This window comes from Aquarana catesbeiana, linkage group LG01, assembly GCF_042186555.1.
Source record: "Aquarana catesbeiana isolate 2022-GZ linkage group LG01, ASM4218655v1, whole genome shotgun sequence".
Classification (NCBI taxonomy): domain Eukaryota; kingdom Metazoa; phylum Chordata; class Amphibia; order Anura; family Ranidae; genus Aquarana; species Aquarana catesbeiana.
In genome coordinates this window covers 182,543,850-182,567,800 of record NC_133324.1, presented here as the reverse complement: position 1 = coordinate 182,567,800, position 23,951 = coordinate 182,543,850, and the positions used below count along the sequence as shown (strand labels likewise).

At 42.4% G+C, this 23,951-nt stretch overlaps 1 protein-coding gene across 11 annotated transcripts in view; it reads right to left on the bottom strand.

Annotated features, from left to right (window-relative positions):
• The window catches only part of FER (FER tyrosine kinase), a 460,890-nt gene that overhangs the window by 318,495 nt on the left and 118,444 nt on the right, over positions 1–23,951 (bottom strand). For all 11 annotated transcript variants that reach the window (XM_073624598.1, XM_073624589.1, XM_073624593.1 and 8 more), the window contains 3 exons: positions 20,275–20,394; positions 13,373–13,495; positions 10,179–10,368 (listed from right to left, as the gene is read on the bottom strand). In XM_073624598.1, coding sequence (XP_073480699.1) covers positions 10,179–10,368; positions 13,373–13,495; positions 20,275–20,394 — 433 coding nt within the window. The remainder of the gene's footprint in view (positions 1–10,178; positions 10,369–13,372; positions 13,496–20,274; positions 20,395–23,951) is intronic.

Genomic DNA, 23,951 nt, shown 5'->3' with positions numbered 1-23,951 from the left:
TACTGGCCAATAGGCTTAACCTTGTCATCACTGCCCTGATCCACAGGGATCAAACAGGCTTCATGCCCAGGAGAGGTACTGACATCAACATTAGACGTCTTTATACTCATATAGACAGGGCGGATGGGGAGTCTGGAGGAGTGGTGGCCTCACTCGACGCGGAGAAGGCTTTTGATTCCGTCGAGTGGGGCTACTTATGGGAGGTGCCCTCGCGATTTGGGTCTTGCCCGGGCTTCACGAAATGGCTCCGCATGCTATATCATAGTCCTTCAGCCAGAATACGCACCAATGGTTGTCTATTAGAGAAGTTTAAATTGTTTCGGGGTACGAGACAGGGGTGTACCCTCTCCCCGGGCTTATTTGACTTGGCGATGGAGCCCCTGGCTATAGTGTTGCGGGCCGACCCGGGGGTGAGGGGGCTTCAGGTGGGCCCAATCGAGGAGAAGATTTCGATGTATGCGGATGATGCTCTGCTCTATTTGGCGGACGCGTCGTCCTCCCTGCAGACTCCACTAGGTCTAATCAACCGATTCGGCGGGTACTCGGGGATCTGTATTAATTGGGATAAGTCGATACTGTTCCCGCTCCATCAGTCAACCCCTAGGATCCCACATGCGCAGCTTAAATGGGTAGAGGACTTCAAGTACCTAGGGATCAAGATTAGTGGTAAAGTCCAGGACTATATGGACGATAATCTGTGACCACTTATGACACAGCTAACGGCTAAGTGTGCTTCTTGGCGTTCCCTCCCACTGACCCCGGTTGGCAGAGTAAATCTGCTAAAAATGGTTTACCTTCCCAAATACTTAGATTTTTTCCGCAACACACCCATCCATATCCCTAGGGCTTTTTTCCAAAGGTTGGAGAGTCTGCTGATACACTTTGTGTGGGCTGGGAGGCCACCCAGGGTGGCCAAGCAGATCCTATGTCTCCCATTATCCGGGGGGGGGGGGGGGGGACTGGCACTACCGAACTTTCAAATTTATTACTGGGCAGCTGTTCTTGTTACGATTCGGTGGTGGTTCTCCCAGCCCGCACAGAATCCTGCTGTTACTCTCGAAGCAGCCATTTTGGGTTCTTTTGCAGCCCTGAGCAACCTTCCGTTTCATGGACTTCGGGCTAGTCCGTCAATGACAACTCCGATGCGTACCACTGTAAGGGTCTGGCAGGAGGCCAGGAGGATATATGGGAAACCTAATCATATCTCACCTCATATGCCTCTATGGGGCAATCCCATGCTCCCTCACCTTCATAGTATACCAGACCCCTCTATCTGGGCAAAAAAGGGTATTCTCACACTAAAACATATAGTTCAGGATGGTAGGCTTAAGACTTTCCAGGCCCTGAGGCAATCATTTGCTATCCCATCCTCCTTCCAATTTAGATACTGGCAGCTAAAGCACGCTTTTGAAGCTCAGTTCCCTGCCCCCCCTTATTTTGGAACCAGACTCCATTGAACGGCTCCTGATTTCTAGCGTGAAGGGGAAGCCACTTTCAAAGTTATATCTATACCTCACAGTAGAGTATGACACCAAACTAAGACATGGGAAAAATGGAGGGTTGATATCCCTTCCCTGGATGAAGAGGAATGGAAGGAGTGTTTAATTTCCTACATTCCTTCCATGATAGCAGCGAAAGATAGGTTCATACAATTTAAGTTCCTACACAGAGCGTACTTCACCCCACAGAGACTGGCGTGCATTTATGATCAAAGGGACCCCAATTGTCAGAGATGTATGCAGGAGGTGGGCACCTTTTGGCACATGGTCTGGTCCTGTCCCAAACTTAAACCCTTTTGGTCAGTAGTGGCCTCCACACTGAGCGATGTCACAAGTTTAAATGTACCGGTCGACCCTCAGATACTATTATAGCCATTTGGAGGATATTGTTGGAGACATATATAGTAAACTGCGTCTTACCTAAGCATTATATTATGCTAGGCGTGAAATATTAATGGTATGGAAAAAGGTAGAGCCTCCTACTTTGGCATCATGGAAAAGGTCAGTGAACATGGTACTTCCCCTGTGTAGATTGACATATGAAAGTAGGCAATGTCCGGGAAAGTTCGATAAGATCTGGTCCTCTTGGGTAGATGCCTCTGGGGTCCCGGAACCCCCTCCCCCATAATTATTCCTTCGCTCCCCTTCCCCTCCTTCCCTTCACTTCTCCCCTCCCCCCCCCCTTCCCCCTCCTTATCAGGTTGGATTGAAAATGGTTACTTATGTAAGTTTATCTACGATGGTATAATACTATAATGTATTAAGGTGTACTGTTAAGTGACACTTCTGATATTTGCACAATTGGAATATCTGATAGGCAATGACTACAGGTTGAAGGTTGATTTTACTGTCATTTTCCTCTATACTTTGAATGCTTTAAATCATTCTGTAATGTAATGCTGATTTGTTTAATAATTTAATAAATCTGTTAAAAAAAAAAAAAATTATACCCCATGTCACTTTAGTGGTACTTCAAAGCATCTTCAAAGCCTCCATAAAAGACTAGGGCAAAGCCCTTAAAATGGTTGTTAAGTCACTACAATCTATTCATACCATCCCCTCTGTTATAGAACAATATGCGTTCCAGTGTCTGAGCTAAATAAAAAAGATGCCGATTTGTACCTTATATCAGTGTCTTCCGGCACTCACGTGACTCCTCGGCTCTCTGCTCTCCCAGGTTGACAGCTACAGTGGGAGGAGCAGAGAACTCCCGCTGATGTCAGCCGGGGAGGAAAGAGAGAGCCGAGTGGTCACATGAGCGCCAGGAGACACTGATATAAGATACAAATCGCCATCTTCTTTTATACAGCTCAGACACTGGGAAACATATTGTTATATAACAGAGGGGATGGGATGATTGGATTAAAGTTTTTATAGCAGCAGGAGGGGAGGGGCAGGCAGTGTCTCGAGCTGACAGGCAGGGAGGGAGGGGGGAGAGGACAGAGAAGGACAGAGCAGGGCTGCGGATGATGGAGGCACGTAAGCTGACCACGGTGTCAGGGCTCAGCAGCCATGATAAACCGTGGTCAGTTTACAGGGGGGAGGGCAGAACCAGGCAAGATCAACCAGGTATTTTAGGTTATACAGGGGGCCAAATGACACCCTGCTGTATACTATGCTTTAAGGGACCAGGATCCTTTTTTTTTTTTTTTTTTTTTTTTTTTTTTTTTAGTGTAACAAACACGTTATAAAGGAAAGGTCGGTCCCCCCCCCCCCCCCCCCCCCCCCACTAAAACAAGTTTTATAAAATACTGGGGCTCCTTTATTGCATATTACATTTTAATAAAAAGGTCAACTTACTCTTATGGGCTCGTTTACACTTGCTTCAAAATATGGCCTCAGACACGCTTTTTTCAAGCTCTCTGAACACCAGTTAAAGCACCAGTCACTAAATAAAATGGTTAGCTTACAGTCCTGTTTAGACATTAGATTTGCTTTGCTTCAAAAATTATATCCCATGTCGCTTTAGTGGCGATTCAAAAAGTCTTCAAAGCCTCTATAGAAGTCTTTGACAAAGCTCGCTTGAAGCACCTATAGCTTTTGAAAGGCTTTAATTCAGCTTCATCAAATCACACACAGGGCATCTGCCAGGCTTTATTAAAGATTAAAAAAAAAAGCAACGCCAAAGCATCAAATACACATCATACTGCATGTTGTATTGGTAAGTGCTGAATGTGTTGAAGTCGAAGCCAGTATAAATGAGCCCTAAAAGTGACATAAGGTCAATATTAACTATTCTTACACAGGCCCCCCTTTCCTGCATACCCGGTAAAAAGATCTGTACTTGCCTATTTTTTATTCCGTGCTGATCTGGTCACGTAATGCTACAGCTACGGCTCATGTCAACAAGCGTCTGGAAGGAGGGAGCAATGGGTAATGTAACAACCATTTATTAGAGATCACCTACACAAGGGACACGGAGCTGCAGGATCAAGTGACCAGACTGGAGTGGATTAGGCTTTACTAGCACTTCAACCTGATCAGAACTCACAAAAAAAAAAAAAAAAAAAAAGAAGAAGAAAGAAATCAGACTAGAGATTGCTTTCAAAAGCGAATAGAGCAGCAGAAGCTTACAAAGGCCAGTATTTAAACCTGAGCTCCTGATGAGAGGATGTCACAAGCTGCAGTGAAGGAAGGTGAGAGTCAAATGTGACCCCAAGCCACTTGTTGAAAATGAATACTGCAGAGTATTTCAGGGAAAAAATAATTAAGCACAAAGACCGTCAAAAGTGATCTCAAACCCAAAAAACATTTACTTCCATGGAAAACAATAAAAAAAAGGTTCAAAAAAGCTATAATGTTCAGGCACAATGGCTACCTGCCATTTGTCCAGCTCTGTTTCAGAAGCTACATTTCTTTCACATTATATGAGCAAAAGCAGAACACTTTAAAGTAAATGAAAACAAAATGATTCCCTGCAAGCTTCACATTCAGCTACAAAATTGCCTTATGTGACCTAACAGCAAAGTGAAAACATTTAAAGTAAAGGGCAAAAATAGTGGGTAGCAGCAGCAAATATATATTCTGACATTTTGCAAACCCCAACATTTTACTAAAATAATAAAACATTGTGCTGGCTTACTGTTTATCACACAAAAACACACTTTTTCATACAAGGACACACATTTTAACCATCTTACACACACAAAATGATGGGGGAAAATGCAATTTGTAGCCATACAGCACCACCTAGTGGTATAAAATGAAAATGTACAGCAGTGCCTTGACTGCATTAACATACTGAATCAGTGAAAAAGTTCTCCCAAGGGTTTTTTAAGCAGCAAAATAACCATGAAGTGGTAAGTATTTTCAATATTTTATTATCAAGAAGTGCAAAATACAAATTTTATAAGATTTTTAAAATATGAGCTCTGGTTGGAATATAGAACAAAAAATATCCATCAATAATAGAGATGCAAATTGCAAAATTGTTGTTGCTACTGTACATTACATATGAGTACCCCCAATCCATTTCGACCCCTACATTCATGGTCTTCATCAGGAGGATTTGTTACTCTGGGGAATATGTCAAAAAAAGGAGATTTTTACTTATTGACTTATAGAAATATTATCAAGAGTATGCATAAACATTTATGCATACTCTTCGACGTAGGGGTCGAAATGCATCGGGGTACTATGTAATGTACAAATGTAACGCAGCAACAATTTTGCAATGTGCATTTCTATTATTATTGATAGATACTTTTTGTTCTATATTCCAACCAGATTTGATTTTACTTTTGTGGGTTTAGTTAAGCTTTCAGGTAAAAAAGGTACGTTCAGCAATATTCAATCAAGTTTCATTTGGCATATTCATTTGCACTCAGGGATTTTTTTCAGTGGGAACGCGGGGGAACGCAGTTCCAGCACCTCCAGCACTGAATGTATGTAATAGCATGGGGTGTGGGGTGTGCTGGAGGGTCTATTGATATTGGCTGCTGGGGGATCTATTGTCACTGGTGGGGATCTGATTTTGTGTGAGGGTTTATTGTTGCTGATGGGGAATCTATTGTTGCTGGGGGGGTCTTATGTTACTCGAAGGGATCTACTGTTGAGAGAGAGGTCTATTTTTACTGGCTGCTGGAGGATCCATTGATGCTGGCTGCTGGGAGATCTGTTTTTGCTACTGGGGGGGGAGGGGGGGTCTAATTTTGCTTGGGTGGATATTTTGTTGTGGGTGGTTCACTGTTGCTCCAGGGAATCTATTGTTTTTGGGGTGGAGTCCATTGTTGCTGGGGGAGTCTATTGTTGTGTGGGGATCTATTGCTGGGATTCTATTGTTGCTGGCTGCAACATGTTCCATACAAATGATTTAGCACCACAAAATGATACTTGGATACTTGGTTCTGTATTCTCTAAAAGGGGCAGTGCTGGTAGGTGGGTAGGGGGTGGAAAAGGGGGGCGGTGGTCAGAGGTGGGTAGGGGGCAGAGACAAGGGGTGACTCAGACGGGGGGAGTTCCTGCACCTATTCTCCAAGAAAAAAAGCCCTGTTTGCACTTAATACTATACAGCACATATGAAAGCTATGACCATCACATCCAGTAAGATGTGGACAGTTGCAAACAACTTGATTGAAAATGGCAAAAATGCTGTGAAATTTGGCATTCTGATTTCAACTACACGAGCCCCTGTTGTCAAACTTCTAAAAATTATTCCATTTAGAACCTTCCAAAGGACTTTCTTCAGAAACACAGGAACCAGAGCTTTTAACCCACATCTGTTGCAATTCAAAGTTTATGTGTAATCAATGTTCCCAAATGCACAAAAGTGAATATTATGTAATATTTACAGTGAGGGGAAAAAAGTAGCTGATCCCCTGCTGATTTTGTACGTTTGCCCACTGACAAAAGAATTATCAGTCTATAATTTTAATGGTAGATTTATTTTAACCGTGAGAGACAGAACAACAACAAAAATATCCAGAAAAAACGCATTTCAAAAACGTTATACGTTGCTTTGCATTTTAATGAGTGAAATAAGCATTTGATCCCCTATCAATCAGCAAGAGTTCTGGAACCCAGGTGTCTTCTAAACAGGTAACGAGCTGAGATTAGGAGCACTCTCTTAAAAGAGAGTGCTCCTAATTTCAGCTTGTTACCTGTATAAAAAAAAAAAAAAAAGACACCTGTCCACAGTAGCAATCAGATTCCAATCTCTCCACCATGGCCAAGACCAAAGAGCTGTCCAAGGAAGTCAGGGACAAGATTGTAGACCTACACAAGGCTGGAATGGGCTACAAGACTATCACCAAGCAGCTTGGTGAGAGGGTGACAACAGTTAGTGTGATTATTTGCAAATGGCAGACAAACAAAATAACTGTCAATCTCCCTCGGTCTGTGGCTCCATGCAAGATCTCACCTAGTGGAGTTTCAATGATCGTGAACAGTGGGGAATCGGCCCAGAACTACACGGGAGAACTTTGACAATGATCTCAAGGCAGCTGGAACCACAGTCACCAAGAAAACAATTGGCAACACACTACGCCGTGAAGGACTGAAATCCTGTAGCGCCCGTAAGGTCCCCCTGCTTAAGAAAGCACATGTGCAGAACCATCTGAAGTTTGCTAATTAACATCTGAATGATTTAGAAGAGAACTGGGTGAAAGTGTTTTGGCCAGATAAGACCAAAATCGAGCTCTTTGGCCTCAACTCGCCTTGTTTCGAGGAGGAGAAACGCTGCATATGACCCCAAGAACACCATCCCCACCGTCAAACTTGGAGGTGGAAACATTATGCTTGGGGGGGGGGGGGTTGCTAAGGGGACAGGACAACTTCACCGCATCAAAGGAACGATGGACGGGGCCATGTAGCCTCAAATCTTGGGTGAGGACTTCCTACCCTCAGCAAGGGCATTGAAAATGGGTAGTGGATGGGTATTCCAGCATGACAATGACCCAAAACACACGACTAAGGCAACAAAGGAGTGGCTCAAGAAGAAGCACATTAAGGTCCTGGAATGACCTAGCCAGTCTGCATACCTTAATCCATAGAAAATATGTGGAGGGAGCTGAAGGTTCGAGTTACCAAACATCAGCCTCGAAACCTTAATGAGTTGGAGAGGATCTGCAATGAGGAGTGGGACAAAGTCCATCCATGAGATGTGTGCAAATCTGGTAGCCAACTACAAGAAACGTCTGACTGCTGATTGCCAACAAGGGTTTTACCACCAAGTACTAAGTCATGTTTTGCAAAAAGGTCAAATACTTACTCGACTCATTAAAATGCAAATCAATGTATAACTTTTTTGAAAAGTATTTTTCTGGATTTTTTTGTTACTCTATCACTCACTGTTAAAGAAAACCTACCTTTAAAATTATAGACTGATCATTTCTTTGTCAGGGGGCAAACATACAAAGCCAAAATGGGATCAAATACTTTTTCCCCTCACTGTATCTACATAACTTTGTGTCTATATTTTGGACTTGGGGAATGTAATTAGTTGAGGAAAGTGCGGAAAAGGTAAATAGCCTGGGAGATTTTCAACAGCCAGGTTAGTGCTATATTTGTTTATTTCAACAATTCGAGAAACTTCTCTGTGTCTCCAGATTCAAAGCCTTCCCTTGTATACATGGGTGGTGGTCTGCCTTTGTATTGCATAAGCAGTCTTGGGTAAGCCTGGTAACATTGGCGCATTTAACATTTTCCCTTTAAAATTCTAGGCGGTTAGCTTATTTACACTTCGCATTAAAAGGGTCAAAGATATGGTAAGAAAGCATATTCAAAGTAGCCAATCCTCGGAGGGCTAATCTAGTTTGACTACTTTATTGATAGGTACTCACCAATTATAGCTGAACAGCGTTAAAGCTAATCTCCAACTTTAGTTTTAGTTTAAATAGTTTGTTCGGGCCAAGCTGGACCATAGGAACTATTTTCCTCAAAACATGTGCAGCCGCTGGGGTCTGCTGTATAAACTGTATGTACAGTGCATTCATTAATTACCACAATGGTTTAACAAATGCATATTTTCAGTAAAAAAATACAATAACTTTAGATAAAGTACACACAAACACACAAATCTTCCAATGGGTACACTAGTTCTGGTGACCAGGGGGCCCCCCCAAGGGATTCCCTTAATTTGCAGGGTTTTCTTAACTTCCTGTTTGGCCATGGGACAGGAAGTGAAGGTAAATGGGCACGGATGGTGAAAAAAAATCTGACAGGGGTTATAACCCTCTCTTACTCTATCCAAAATGAAAAACAAAAAAAGTTTTGCCAATAGTTTTACTTTAACCACCAATGATGGCCCTAGAATTATTTTTACAGGTACCTCCATAGCACCATCAATTTACACAGCGCTTTACATATTTATTATACATTCATATTAGTCCCTGCCCTCAAGGAGCTTACAATCTAAGGGTCATTAACTCAAATTCATACACATACAAAGGCCATTTAAGACAGGAGTCAATTAACCTACCAGCATGTCTTTGGAGTGTGGGATAAAACTGGAGTAGCCAGAAAAACATGAAAAACTCCAGGCAGGTAGCATCATGGTTGGGATTCAAACCGATGACCCTAGTGCTGCCAGGCTGAAGTGCTAACCACTTAGCCTCTGTGCTGCTCTTACACTGGTTTGAGAGGCAATATCCACTAAACGCCAAATTACTTACCTGTAAGTCAGTTGGATTTAAGTGGTTGTATCGGGATGATGCCTGCAGCTACAGGCATCATCCCTGTCTCATATTTTAAAGCCTTTTTTGTAAGGCTGGGTTCACACACGTGAATTGGATGCAGGTTTCCCCGCATCCAATTTGCATGACATGTCAATGAACCCGGTTCACACATGTCCGGGGCAGCCGCTGTCTCAATTGAAAAAGGGTCATATACGTGCTTGGATCCGGTTCAGGTGCAAATTCAGGCAAAAATTCAGGCCTGAATCACACCGGATATCAGGCACTAACCCGCGGCCACACATGTGTGAACCCAGCCTAGAAGCCATCAGAGTGGCCTATTAGCTGGTGGATTGCTTATACAGGCGGCGGGAGAGGTTAGTCAACTTCACCTCCTTACCACAGAGATCATAGAGGACTGTAAGGTCCCTGATGGGCTCTGTAGTACAGAAAACATCACTTTCCCGTTTCCCTGATGTAAACAGCACCCTATTTAAACGGGCAAAGCATCTGAAAACATTGATCTTGGTGTGATCAGATGCTTTTAGGGCAGTCGAGTGTGACAAATTATAAAACCCACCATTTTATTCACTGGAGCCTCTGCTAAAGTATATATAATAAAATATTTTTGGGTGTTCTATATAATTTTGCAGCAAAAATTACAGATTTTTATTTGTAAACAAAAATGGCTTCAAGTTGATATGTAACATTTGTAAAGCAATAGTCATCTGCCAGAGTAGCCAAACCTGACGATTGGGTTTACGCATCTATGTGCTTGTAACATGGGGGAGGGGTAGCGTGTGTAAATGATGCTGCAGTGAAAGGGTTAAATAGTGGCCCTAGGCAATCTACTGTAACCATTGTTGCCCCCTGCCTTCATCAAGAGCAGACTAGACAGCTACTAACCTTGAAAAAAAAAAATACACTTTAAAGAGCACACTGATTATAAATGGTAAAGGGATGGCCAAATGCTTGTATTCTCTTCCCCGATCTTTTGTTCAACTGATAGTACAACACAGATATGCAAAACATTCTACAGTTACGAAAAAGTTTCCAGTAACTCGCTCACCATAGAAGTTACAGATCTAGCATCTTCCTCATAATTTACCACAGGGGGAGGTTCCTTCCCTTCATTCTCTTGCACCTTTTGATCCAGAAGCTCCTTTTGAGCAGTTAGTTTTGTTTCTGTGCATTTCAGATGTTGGACTGTCTGTTTAAGCTCTTCAAGTGCTTGTTTCCGACTCAAGAGAAGCACAACACTAAAAAAAATTGGAAAAATACATTGAATGAAACGAAAAAATAAAAATAAAATAAATAACTAAAACGTTAACAGGTTTCTGATTACAAATGGTTTATAAATGGCAGCTATGCAGTAGAACACATTACGTCAAATTTTAAAGGCTCTGTGAATGTGCAGACAATGGGCAAGAATCACTTCAATTATTCAGTCATGTGAAATGTGTGTGATTTCAATCAATCATTTTCCGTGTCTCTAGACTCCAGGTGCTAATTGCAGTCAGGCCATTCAAGTCTGTCTGCCTGAGCAGACAGCATTTACAGCCCACTCTTTGTGCCATAGCGAAGTGACTCCCATGCGCATGCGTGGGAGTGACATCACCCCAGCTCGTTCATTCAAGAGGCCGAAGATTCAGTCCCCAGAAGGAAGACCAGGCTAAGATAGAAGTGACAGGGACAAAGGGAAGCCCAGCGGTGGAGGGCTCCATTTGTAGGCAAGTCTCTTATGATGTACTAGTATGCAGTGCATACCAGTACTTCATGGCTTAGACCTGTATAAGGTCACTTTTTTTTTTCTTCAGGAAACTATAATACTCCTTTAATGTGATTGTAAAGTCTTGTTTTTTTTTTCCCCCCCTTAAAAATAACAAACATGTTATACTTACCTGCTCTGTGCAGGGGTTTAGCACAGAGCAGCCTGGATCCTCGTCTTCTCCGGTCCCTCTTCGGTGCCCCTGGCCCCTCCCTTCTGTTGAGTGTCCCCACAGCAAGCAGCTTGCTATGGGGGCACCCGAGACGAGTTGCAGCTCCGCATATCCATTCAGACACAGAGGCGTGGCCCGGCCCCATCCCCTTTCTCTCCCAATTGGCTGGCTGACTTTGATTGACAGCAGCGGGAGCCAATGGCGCCGCACTGCTGTCTCAGCCAATAAAGAGGGGAGTCCCAGCCAGCCAGAGTGTCTCGTGCAACATCGCTGGATAGAGATGGGGCTCAGGTAAGAATTAGGGGGGCAGCTGCACACAGAAGGCTGTTTATCTTAATGCATAAAATGCTTTAAGATAAAAAAAAAAAAAAACTTCTGCCTTTACAACCACTTTAAGCTTAAAATTAAAAGAGAAGTTCACCTTTTGTAACATGTTACACCCATATTCAGGGTGTAACATGTAACCTGTTACAAAAGCACCAAACCACCCCCCCCATTTTGCCATTGGAATCTATATAACCTACTTTCCATTGGTTTTTGATGCAGAATAAAAGCATTGCACTGCATGTGGTGTGAACAGGTCCTAACTCTTGGTAAACTGAACAAAAAAAGCCTAAGGGCCAGTTCACACCACATGCAGTCCAGTGCATTTTTTTCTGCATCAAAAATGCATGGAAAGTAGGTTATATGGTTTCCAATGACATTCACACCAGTGTGGTCAGTTCCAGGGTATTCCAGTTCCAGAAAAAAAACTGCACTGGACTGTAGCTGGAACGCAGTAAAATGTGTCAAAAATGCACTGTAATGCACCAAAAACGTACCAGACCCAAGTACAGTGAAAAAAAAAAAAAATAAGGAGAACAAAAGCATCTGGATTGCATCCGGAAATGCATTAAAAACACACTAGCATGTGTCAAAAACACATCAAAAATGCACAAGCAGAAATGCATTCGGAACAGATCTGTAGTGCGGTTTTTGTGGTGTGAACCAGCCCTTGGTTCTCACCACATGCAGTGCAGTGCTTTTTTTTCTGCACCAAAAACGCATGGAAAGCAAGTTACATGGGTTCCAATGGCATAGTTCCCACAAGTGCAGTGCGTTCCAGTGCTTTTCAGTTCCAGAAAAGATAAATACAACAACATGCTGCTTTTTTCCTGCACAGCATTAGAACACGGTAAAAATCATCAAAAATGCACTGGACCCCAGGTACAGTGAAAAAAAAAAAAAAAAAAAACAGAAAAAAAAAAAAAAACAGAAAAAAGCATCTGGAATGGGGTTAAAAACGTGCATGCAACTCACGCCTGGATCTTAATACGTACAGTTCTGTATTATGCAAGAAAAGTTACCTTGCTACATGGGAAGGATGCCACCCCCCCCAACGATTCAAACTGTATACCAAATTGTTAATGGGGAACTCCCCAATTTTAAACTGATATACAAAAGTAGAGCATGCTCAAAAAAAAATGGCTACTGGGAGAGACTACAGATTGAATATCATTGTACCCCACTGGTCGTATTGGTCTAATAGATATTTTTGACCTTTTACTATGCATTTTGGGTGCCTTTGTAATGTACTATTTTTGTTTGTTGTTGTGTTTTCTGAAAATTCATAAACATACACCTTTTAAAAAAAAAACAAAACAAAAACAAAAAAGTGCATGCAGAAATTTATCTGGAATGGATATGGAGGACGCTTTTGTGATGTTAACTGGCACTTACAAAAAATGCATGAAAACAAAAAGGTGCTCAAAGCTTTATTGTTCATTTTATTTTTAAAACTGCCTTAGCCTCAGTAGTAAAGCTTGTCCCCTGCCAACATCCTGCAGACTGAGACCATTACTGTCTGTGAGGAAGCAGAGATCTGACACAACTCCTACAGAGTCAAAACTATAGCTCTGAAATCAGAAAGCACATGCCCACTGCTAATTGGCGAGCTCGGGCTCAGACTCAGCTAGGAGTTTGTTGGATATCAGCAAAGGAACCACTGCTTTCATACAGAGCAAGGGTCCCTCTATGCAGCATGCTGGCAAAAGTGACAGGCTTTACCACTCAGGCTGTGGCTGATTTTTAAAGAAAAACAAACTATAAAGACATAGCACACCTTTTATTCTAAAGCACTTGGAATGTATTTAGCTCATTTAAACTAAAAGAGAATCTACATCTCAGTTCAGTTTTACTTGCTACTTGGGAATTGTTCTTTAATAAAATCTACTCACAAAATAAAGTATGATTCCTCAATGAAATAAATCAGAAAGAACAGAAAAGACATAGAGTCGCATGACTAGACCAACCACCTGTTGTGCAATACGAACAAGACACTTACTCAGACTTTTTTTCACATGCGTTAGCAGATTCTTCAATATCTTTCTCTTTTTCAGCCAGGAGTTCCTCTTTGTTCACAAGTGACAGCTGCGTCTGTGCAAGCTCCTCAGATGCTGTTTTCAACCTGTAAAATAGATTGTGATGTATTCTACAGATGACACCGAGGGCAACCCGAAACAAGTAAATTGAGCAAGACATCAAATCTCTGTCCACAAAGGTGGCATTTAAACAGAAAACGATAAATCCTATCAAGTTTTAAACAAGAACCAGCAGTAGCTTCCACATTTCATTCTAACAAGGTCACTGGCTAAGAAGCAATAGATATGATCTAATGGGATGGTTGGCAGTCTAATAAATAGCCCAATAAGCTAGCACCTTACAAATGATAACTTTAAATATACCCAGCTTGCTCTTTAAACCAATAATGAATGATACTGGTTCCTATCAAATGTAATACTACTTCCACATTAAATTAAAAAATTTAAGGCTAATTGAAAGGGTACACTCCAACTACGGTTTATTGGAAGGACTGCAAGTGCCAATAAATTACTGCTGCATGAAACTGTCTAGCATCTCTAAGGCTTCCCATACACAGCTTCACAATGAAAATTGCCTTAACTGACCTTATAACTCTTTCGCCATACAGCTAAACCCACCTTAAAGGCTTTCACTTTTTTTTCTTATAAATTTGAGCTCCTTTATGTACCAATATAGCATCAATGTACTTCTTCTGCAAAAATAAAACAGATTTCCATTTATTCTACCATGCCTACCTCAGTGTGTTTATGGCGTTTTAAAAACACTGCTACATTACTTCTGCCTTACTTCCTGAACAAACTTTAGGTCATGACACAGGAAGGAGTTGACCAGCTGACCTCATTAGCACACACCCTCTATCATCTACCCTCAGCTGGTCTGTTCAGGAAGTAAGGCAGAAGTAATGGAGCAGTGTTTTTAAACAGCCATAAAGACAGTGAGGTAAGGGTGTGTAGAATAACTGGAAAGCCGTTTTATTTTTGCAAAAGTAGTACATTAATGCTATATTGGTACATAAGGGAGCTGGAATTTAGAAGAAAAAAAGGTGGGGGGGGGACTTAGCCTTTAACATAAGGGATTCAGTCTTAAGCATACTCTTCCTTAGGAAATCTCAAATACCTTAGGTGCACTTCTGATGGTTGCACATGCTCCAGAACCAAATGGTGCATTTTTTTCCATTAAGTAATCTACTAACAAATAGGGGTGTTGAATATAATCGGTGCAACGCTGTACAGCCTTGCTTGATTCTGCATTGATACAGAGATCAGCTGAATCGCTATGTGCGCAGACGTCATCGCAGCTCCTCCCCCTTGTCACATGCATCTTAATGGCCGTGAGGAGCCATGCTGTGTGCACATGATGGTGGGGACATGGAGAGCCAGGGCTTAGGGGTGGCTCAGCCTGTCTGTGCTGGTGCCGCAGCTAATGAGTGGCGGCGGCGTAGGCGCCCGGGCTTGTGGAGCTGAGGACTGAAGGAGGAGGGACCCATGGGTGGCTGAAGGAGAGGAACAGGGCCCCTGGGGAAGCAGGAGAGGACCCCTGGGTGGCTGGGGGAGAAGGAGAGGACCCCTGGATAGCCATTTGGAAAAGGATAGGGTCCCTGGGTGGCTGGGGGAGAAGGAGAGGTCCCTTGGATGTTTGGAGAAAGAGAAGGCCCACAAGGTTGTGGGGGGAGAAGGAGAGGGCCCTGGGTAGTTGGTTGTATATCACTGCGTGCTAGCTGCTAACTAATCATACAGCAGCCACATTATTTTGTTTTTAATGCAGATATGAAAGCATGTTCCCCTGCTGGCTGTCAAACTGCCCAATGTCCTCCACAACCCATTCCTCCCCCCTTAGTTCCCACTGTCTCTCGCCCAACACACCCCCCTTTAATATGTCTCAAAATGCTCCCGGTCACTAACCACAGACCACTCAAACTCCACATCAGACAGACATGGCTCCCAGACCATTCCTCTTCCACCTTCATATTCAAACCAATGGCCACTGCATAGCCACCACCCTCACCCACCCCACCTCCATTCACAGTCTCCAACCCCAACCAGCAACCCCCCCCCCCCCAATCAAATAATATTCCTGGACTCTCCCAGCCTTCCATGCCTACCCTTGGATTCTTCCATCCTTTCTTCCTTATTCATGGATTCCTCCTTCCCTATCCCCAGACTCTTCCATTCTCTATCCATGCATTTCACCATCTTTCAATTCCTATCCCTTGACCCCTCCATCCTTTAGTTCCTATCTCCAGACTCCTCCATTCTCCCATTACTATTCATGGTTTCCTCCTTCACTATCCCGAGACTGCTCCATCCTTCCATTCCCATTCATGGATTCCTCCTTTCCTATCCCCAGACTCCTCAATCCTTTCCCTATTCAAGATTCCTCCTTCCCTATCCCCAGTCGCCTCCATCCTTCCTTTGATTCCTCCATCCTTCAGTTCTCCTGACTGCTTGAATTAGTTGACGAAAACCATGGACAGTAATCGTGATGCATCGTGGCAACAAATCAAATAATTTACATGATAATCGTAATCGAACCGAATTGTGAGACCACTGAAGATGCGCACCTCTACAAACAAAGCAAACCGTTCTGCTTTCCAAATGCAAATCACACTTTACCCAATGATGAAGGAACCCTGAGATCTTCCTCACTGTCTCTGGTCTCTTCTCTTGCAATGCAAATTACAGCTGACTGCAGCCACAGCAAGCAGTGCACGATGCCCAAAAAAATGTAAATACCTTGTGCTTGAACAACAGGCAAACCACTCCCACAGTCCACTGAATCTGGAAAGTCTCCCTGATGTACGGAAGGTATGGGGGAACAAATCTACAGCATGGGCGTAGAGACCTCTATGTTTCTTATACAGTATCTCACAAAAGTGAATACCACGCCTCACATTTTTGTAAATATTTTAAACCTTTTCATGTGACAACACTGAAGAAATTACACTTTGCTACAATGTAAAGTAGTGGGTGTACAGCTTGTATAACAGTGTAAATTTGCTGTACCCTCAAAATAACTCAATACACAGCCATTAATGTCTAAACCGCTGGCAAGAAAAGTGTGTACACCCCTAAGTGAAAATGTCCAAATTGTGCCATTGTCCCTGCACCCAATTAGCCCTTTTCCTCCCTGGTAGGGGTATACTCACTTTTGTGAGATACTATATATGGTGAATTTTGAAGACATCAGTATTACAAGAATGACAGGGGTGAGTCCAGTATGTGATGAACCTTTTGTAAATGGGGGCATCTGAAAGCTCCCTGTGGCCAACTGAATAAGAGCAAGAAACAGGCCGTTCAGGGGGCCAAGTGAAGAAGTAGATGCAGTGCCATTGGAGCTGCCAGAGGTGGAAGAATGTCATGGTAGGGGTAAAGCAGAGATTCTTCTGGGTTGGAAGGAGGATTTGCCAGACAACATGCTTCAGAGGAACTACTCCTTTGGCAAGCCTAGAGAGTATGCTATAATGCAATAGTTATTTGTCACAGCGGCAGATATTGGATAATTGGTCAATTAAATAATTTGGAGTGATTAACTTTAGTGCTGTCCAGTCACCAAACAGAACAGGCTGGAGAAAGTAGTAAAGCCCCTCAGGGATCCCAGACTAGCAACAGCTCCTGTATCAGCCACAGGCTGTTCTAGTTCTAAAGGCCAAGTTAACCTTTTCTAATGTCCATGATGCCAAAGCCACCCCAGTGTGCTTCTCTCTCAATTGTCCAGACCACAGAAGCTTTGAGTTTTCACCTCTGTTCAAAATGTAAAAAAATGCTTTCAAAGCCCTGACTTCCGGTATCATCATGGTGAACTTCCAGGAACTTCATGTCCCTTTAAAACACTGACATATTGCATCACAGAATAGGGCCTGCCTATACCCCCTTTTTTACACCAACTTCTCTACCTCTTTCTTTAAGGTGGCCATACACCATACAATCTGTGCAATCTCCTATAGATCTACCATCAACTATGTTGTGCAAGGGCCTACCTGATTTAGTACAATATAATAGGGTCCTCCTATTACATAGTTTTGGTATATTTAAAGGAAAATGTACAAGGATTGCATAGTGTATGGCCAGCTTTAAACAAGTACATGGGAGGGAGACATTAAGCTGTCTATGTTCTTGTAATCCAGGTCCTGCTCAGGGAGGGGGAGGGTGTAAACACACCAATTTCACTTTCAGGCCTCATTCACCAAGCGTAGAGGGAGCGCACTTTTTCGGTGAGAGTATCCTTCAAAGTGCATATGGCAGCCCACTGATTTCCACGGGCTGCCCTACGAGGAACAAACAGAACAAAGTAGCTCATGGGGCATTTTGGCATGTTGCGGTTTGCACATTTTTTATTGTGCGTTTGGAGTGCCATTAACAATTAATGGGACCGAGAGCGCAACTAGTTCACTTTAGGTGTATAAAAGGTGAGCATACACTATACAATCCGACTACACAATCTCCTTTAGATTTATCAAAACTTGATAGAAAGACAACACGCCTATCTATCTAATCGCTCTGTATCCAAACAAGCCTTTGCACTATATAGTAGATCGAAATTTTATAGTGTATTGTGAGCTTTACAGACTTCCAGGGACACACTTCTACTTCTAGAAATCCATTGTGCTCCTAACCTCCTGTTCTAAGCTGACATGTTGCTTTGTTGCCCTTAAAGTCTTCAACCCTGCTCAATTTCTCCTCTGCTCAACTACAAAATATCTCCCTCTCATCTGAATGGCATAAGAGGGAGGTGTCCTGCCTGAATACTTATTCAATTCTGACAACACTGCTTGGAATTTCAGTGCAGCAGAGGCAGTGTTGCCATCTTATTACAGAAAGTTGAAAGTTAACATGATTTCTTACAGGATTAAAAAGTATTTTCCTGTACTTACAGTATATGAGATATTATGCATATATTGCAGAGATGTACTGTAAATATCATCCCCCCCCCCCGGCATACACCTTAAGGTCAATAAACATCATCAAATTTACATCTATACTTTCAGGCTGCTCAGATATGAGCGATGCAGGTCGCGTTGACCACAGACACTGAGAATTTGTGTCTCCTGCCTCCTATCTCCTCTTGATAATTCACAAAATGAACACACAGCCCAGGGCCGTGTGTTTTTGAATGACCTGGAGGCAGATATACAACCACAACGTTGGCATCTGAGACCTTCAATGCTTTTATCTGAGCAGTCTGGAAGTACAGCCTAACAAATACAGGTATGGATAGAAGTATAATGTCCTGAATTGAGGGTAACAAAAATTATACCACCTTAGGCGAAAAAGGATGACCTTATCCTTGTGGCCTACCAGAAAAGGCTCCTTACAGGAGAAGGCAGCTAGCTCCGACAGAGGTTTAGTCCAACTGTCTGCCATTTTGCTCTAACAAGAAGCACATTGCTTGGAGAGTGAATGTGAACCGCTCGTCTTAGCCTTCTCATCCTCTGGGATCTTAGTCTACAAGATAAGGACAGATAACACCAAGAGGAACTATTTAAGAGACACCATTTCCACTAGACAAATATAGCCTTGAATAGTGGATAGGCAAGAAGACAGCGATTCCCCATTTGAGACCCCTGGTTTACCTTAAAGCCGTCATGACAAGCAAAATCTGCAGGGCAGGCAGATGGAGTGGGGTCCAACATGGTCAGATTGCCTCAAAGAAAGTTATTTGTATTGAAAGAAAAACATTTTTTTTTCCAAGACCAGAAGCGATGCTGTGCCCCCAGGAGTGATGTGTCTCTGCTTCGACCATTCAGGCGTAAGTGAACATAGGCAGATAGACGTCACCAGAAATGACATGTCAGCCTGACGCAACTTGCTCCCCTTGCAGACCTGAATGAGGAGGAAGTGCGGCACCGGAAGTGAAGTGGCAGCGCCATCTTGCCCAGACCAAAATGCAAGTTTCAGTAAATAACAGCGCCACCAGAAGAGGTGCAATTGATGCAATGGCATCTTCGTACTCCCAGCCACCGGATATCGGTCATGAATGCGCCATCCAGAGGGGAAAAGAAAATGCTTTGGAATTGTGGAGGAGAAGCACAATGAGGGGGCTACTTTGAGTCTATAGCTGGGGGTATAGTTGCATACCTACCAATGGAGGTCAACCCTTGGGCTAGTGAAGAGAAACTCTGGGGGATTCCAGTTGAGGACTCCCTTAGTGAGGCTCTGCCAGGGCATTCCTGGTCTACACAGAGAACCTGGGGAGGCAGCCGGACAGGGAAGCTTCTGCACCAAGCATGGCAGCCTGAAGGAAGAGACTATCAAAACGTGCAATGCTCCTGTTGGTACGGAGGAAACACAAACAACTGAGGCGCATAGATATGTGTGGCTTGGTTAATGATGTGTTAACTGTTGTTGTGTTTCCTGTTACAGGTGGGAGGGAGTCCTCTCTCTCTCACATGAGGCCCTGGAAGACAACTTGAGACAATTCCGATTGAGATAAACTACAGGATCTATGACTTAAAGCAACTCATTCATTAAAAAAAAAAAAAAAAATACATGAAGAGTATTTTCCTAGTTCTTTTCTCCCACTGCCCACTACAGGACATGGTACTGATGTAGGGACAGGCTAATCCAGCCACTGAGCAAAATCTTTTTCTTTGCAGGGAACAGTTTGTTTTCAATATTTCTTTTAGTGACAGGGATGCTTTAAACATAGTTGCAGTGTCTTCTGGTTAACATTAGTAGTTATTTGACTAGTTTCAGTAACTGCATGGAAATATTCTTTAATGGGCCCCATACTAACACACAACACAGAAACAAAAAAAAAAAAAAATAGTTCAAACAAGTTTATAAAAAAAAAAAATAAAAAAAAACATACAATCATTCAAGCATGAACATTACAGTTTTTTTATCCTCATTGAAAATCTTCTCTTACATTGAATTTAGGCTGTCTGCAGTGAGATTGTTCCACATGATTTCATTTGCCTGCAGGTTTTCAATCTCTTCTAATAATGACACGTCAAATTCAATATCCTCTTTCTTCAACTCTGGTGACCTATTACAAATAAGGAATTAAAAGAAATCAAGAACATTTTAATTAGTCATTTGAATAAAAATAGAATATTAAAAAGATTTGCTGAAGCATCATCCAATGCATTTTACTTGCAAGCTAGATAGACAGACCAGGGAAAAGTCTAAGTAATTTCAGAGCCCAGATATAAACTCTTATGTATTTTGAGGACCACAATGGGGCAGAGGTCTCTCACAGAACATAAAAAAACACACAAAAAGTAATTTCCAAAAGCCTTAAAAAAAAAAAAATTACAATATCGACTTATCATGTAGTAAGTGCCTATAACTGTCGAAATATTAGAACAAGAAGGGGGACCACAGAGCTTTTTGCGATGTTGGGAAGGTACAAGGCACAATTACAGTGGATCCCACGGCGGCTTACAACATTGAGAGGTCACAGGGCACGTAAGCAGTGTGGCAAGGTTTACTTATAGAACGAACTTCATTTAAGTGAAGGCTACGAAATGTCATCCTCCTATGCGGATCAGAAGTACAGCACACCAATAGAAATCTGTGCTTTCAGTTTGAAAATGGAGTTCCAGGCTTTCTTGAAAGGGAACACGGGGGTCTCAATGGTGAGCCATGGGAAGCTGGAAGGATTCAAAGCAACAGGAAAAGGATTGTAGGCCACAGAGATGATACAGAAGGTCATATAAGATGTCGTACAGGAGTAAATGGCGACAGAGCGCTTGGTTACTGCTGCTCACCACATGCTAGTCCAGGCCACACCCCTTTGTTATGTGCAAGTTTAATACTTCATAAAATAAGGGAAATGGTAAACCTAACCAAATCTGCTTCTTTTTTTTTTAAAAAGTAAATTTCCTTTCTTCCACAAAGTGGCTTGTGTATCCAGCTTTATTGCCTTGCCTTTAAGTCTCAACTTCGCAACAAAAGGAAAAAAGCCCATGGGACTTTGAAATGCAAGCATGGGGGCCAACAAAGTAGCGTAAAACATAGTAACATAGTTTATTAAAACCTTAGTAAATGCATAGACATAAAAGCCAAGCTGTTAGCACGATGACAAATCGTTTGAAAACATGCACGTTATTGTATACAATATTTGAGTTGTACTGGCATTTTTAACTCGATCCGATAACTCTATCCACTGCTCCCTTCTTCAGGAGTAGATCATTAAGTGCAAAAACTCTAGAAAAACAAAGTATGCATTGAAAGTATGTATCACATAAAATATCTTTTTGCAACTAGAAGCCCAAGTGGAGCCCTATACTTACAAAACAGCGAAGCCGAGGTTCCAAAATATGATCCCCTAGAAGCAGCACGGGATGCATTCGGCCCGGGAGCTGAAGGGATGGAGCCAACAGCAAACTGCCAGGGGCACAAGGGAGGGACAGACATGACTCAATGGTGACAGTTGTGTCCACTGATGTGTCTCAGAATTCGGGATAAACCACTGCAATGTAAATGTAAATCTGTATCATTTACATTGCAGTTACATGTGCTCTGCAAAATATATAGATTTACCAAATACTATTATAAGTTTGCTTTGCAAGGACTTGTGATAGCATTTAGATACAAATACTGACATTCATACTACAGTTAAACTTATGTTATTACACTGAGATTGTCCATTATGGTTTTACAGCCTGCCACAATAGGATTAATGAGAATACTCAGATATACATATTTATATTGCATTGGTTTATCCCTAATGCTGGGACACATCAGTGGACCGAACTGTTACCATTGAGTCATGTCTGTCCCTCCCTTGTGCCCCCGGCGGTTTGCTTTCCAGAGTTCTTGCACTTAATGATCTACTCCTGAAGTAGAGAGCAGTGGTGCGCGAAACATGTCAAGTTATAGCTGCCAGTGTAACAAATATTGTATACAATAACATGTGCATATTTCAAGCAATTTGTCATCATGCTAACAACTTGGCTTTTATGTCTATGCATCTACTCAGGTTTTAACCACTTACCGACCGGCCACTGTATATATATATACACGTCATTACTTACAGCTTACTGCTGCCACAGTCGAGGTATCCATCTTTAGGGCCGGCGGTTCTGTACATGATAATGGTGGTCTTTGTGGCAGGTTCGCCGCGAGATCACCGTTATCGGCGGCGGCAGAGGTAACACCCCCCCTCCCGATGCTCTCCTGCGCCCTCCGCCGCTTACTGGAACTGTCGTAGCGGCGGAGGCAATCAGGTCCTTTCACTTCCTCAGTATGGAGACGAGTAAGGCTAAGATGGCGCCCACCCGTCTCCATACCATAGGATGGCTGAAGCGATGTCATTACGTCAGCTCCGCCCACTTGTCTTAAAGGCACATTTTTTTTTTGTGTCATTTTTTTAAACGACTTTTTTTTATTAAAGTCTAAATATGAGATCTGAGGACTTTTTGACCCCAGATCTCATATTTAAGAGGACCTGTCATGCTTTTTTCTATTACAAGGGATGTTTACATTCCTTGTAATAGGAATAACAGTGATCCAATTTTATATTTTTAAAAACAGTGAAAAAATAAAGTAAAATAAATAATTAAAAAAAAAAAAAAATTTTAAAGCGCCCTGTCCCGACGAGCTCGCACGCAGAAGCAAACGCATAAGCGAGTAGCGCCCGCATATGAAAATGGTGGTCAAACCACACATGTGAGGTATCGCCGCGACCAGTAGAGCGAGAGCAATAATTCTAACCCTAGACCTCCTCTGTAATGCAAAACATGCAACCTGTAGAATTTTTTAAACGTCACCTATGGAGATTTTTAAGGGTAAAAGTTTGACGCCATTCCACGAGCAGGCGCAATTTTGAAGCGTGACATGTTGGGTATCAATTTACTTGGCGTAACATTATATTTCAAAATATAAAAAAAAATTGGGCTAACTTTACTGCTGTCTTATTTTTTTATTCAAAAGTGAATTTTTTCCAAAAAAAGTGCGCTTATACGACCGCTGCGCAAATACAGTGCAAACAAAAATATTGCAATGACTGCCATTTTATTCTCTAGGGTGTTAGAAAAAAAACAATATATAATGTTTGGGGGTTCTAAGTAATTTTCTAGCAAAAAAAACTGTTTTAAACATGTAAACACCTAAAATCCAAAACAAGGCTGGTCTTTAAGTGGTTAATAAACCACATTATTATGTTTTACTCTACTTTGTTGGCCCCCATGCTTGCCTCATTCAAAGTCCCATGGGCTATTTTCCTTTTGTTGCATTGTTTAGGGATGGAAGTATGTCATGGGTAGTATCAGACCTGTCTCTTTTTTTAATTCTCAACTTCAGGTTTCAGCCACTTTGTATCCCCTACGAAGGGATAAATCAAACGAGGTGCATGCCACCTTGTGGACTTACCTGTTTAATTTACCGTTTACATTTTTATCAAATGCTGGGAGCATAGCCATCACTATACTTATGGAGCTCAGCTTCTGTAGCTGCAGAGGTGCATGCAGCTGCTGAGCCTGTACCTCCTTCCTCCTCACAGAGCATTTCGTATTATGTGAACCCATTAACAAACTACAAAGCCTTCTGTGAAAATACAGCAAAAGGTAGCAGCAGGCAGAGCTGCTGTGTGTGAGAAGA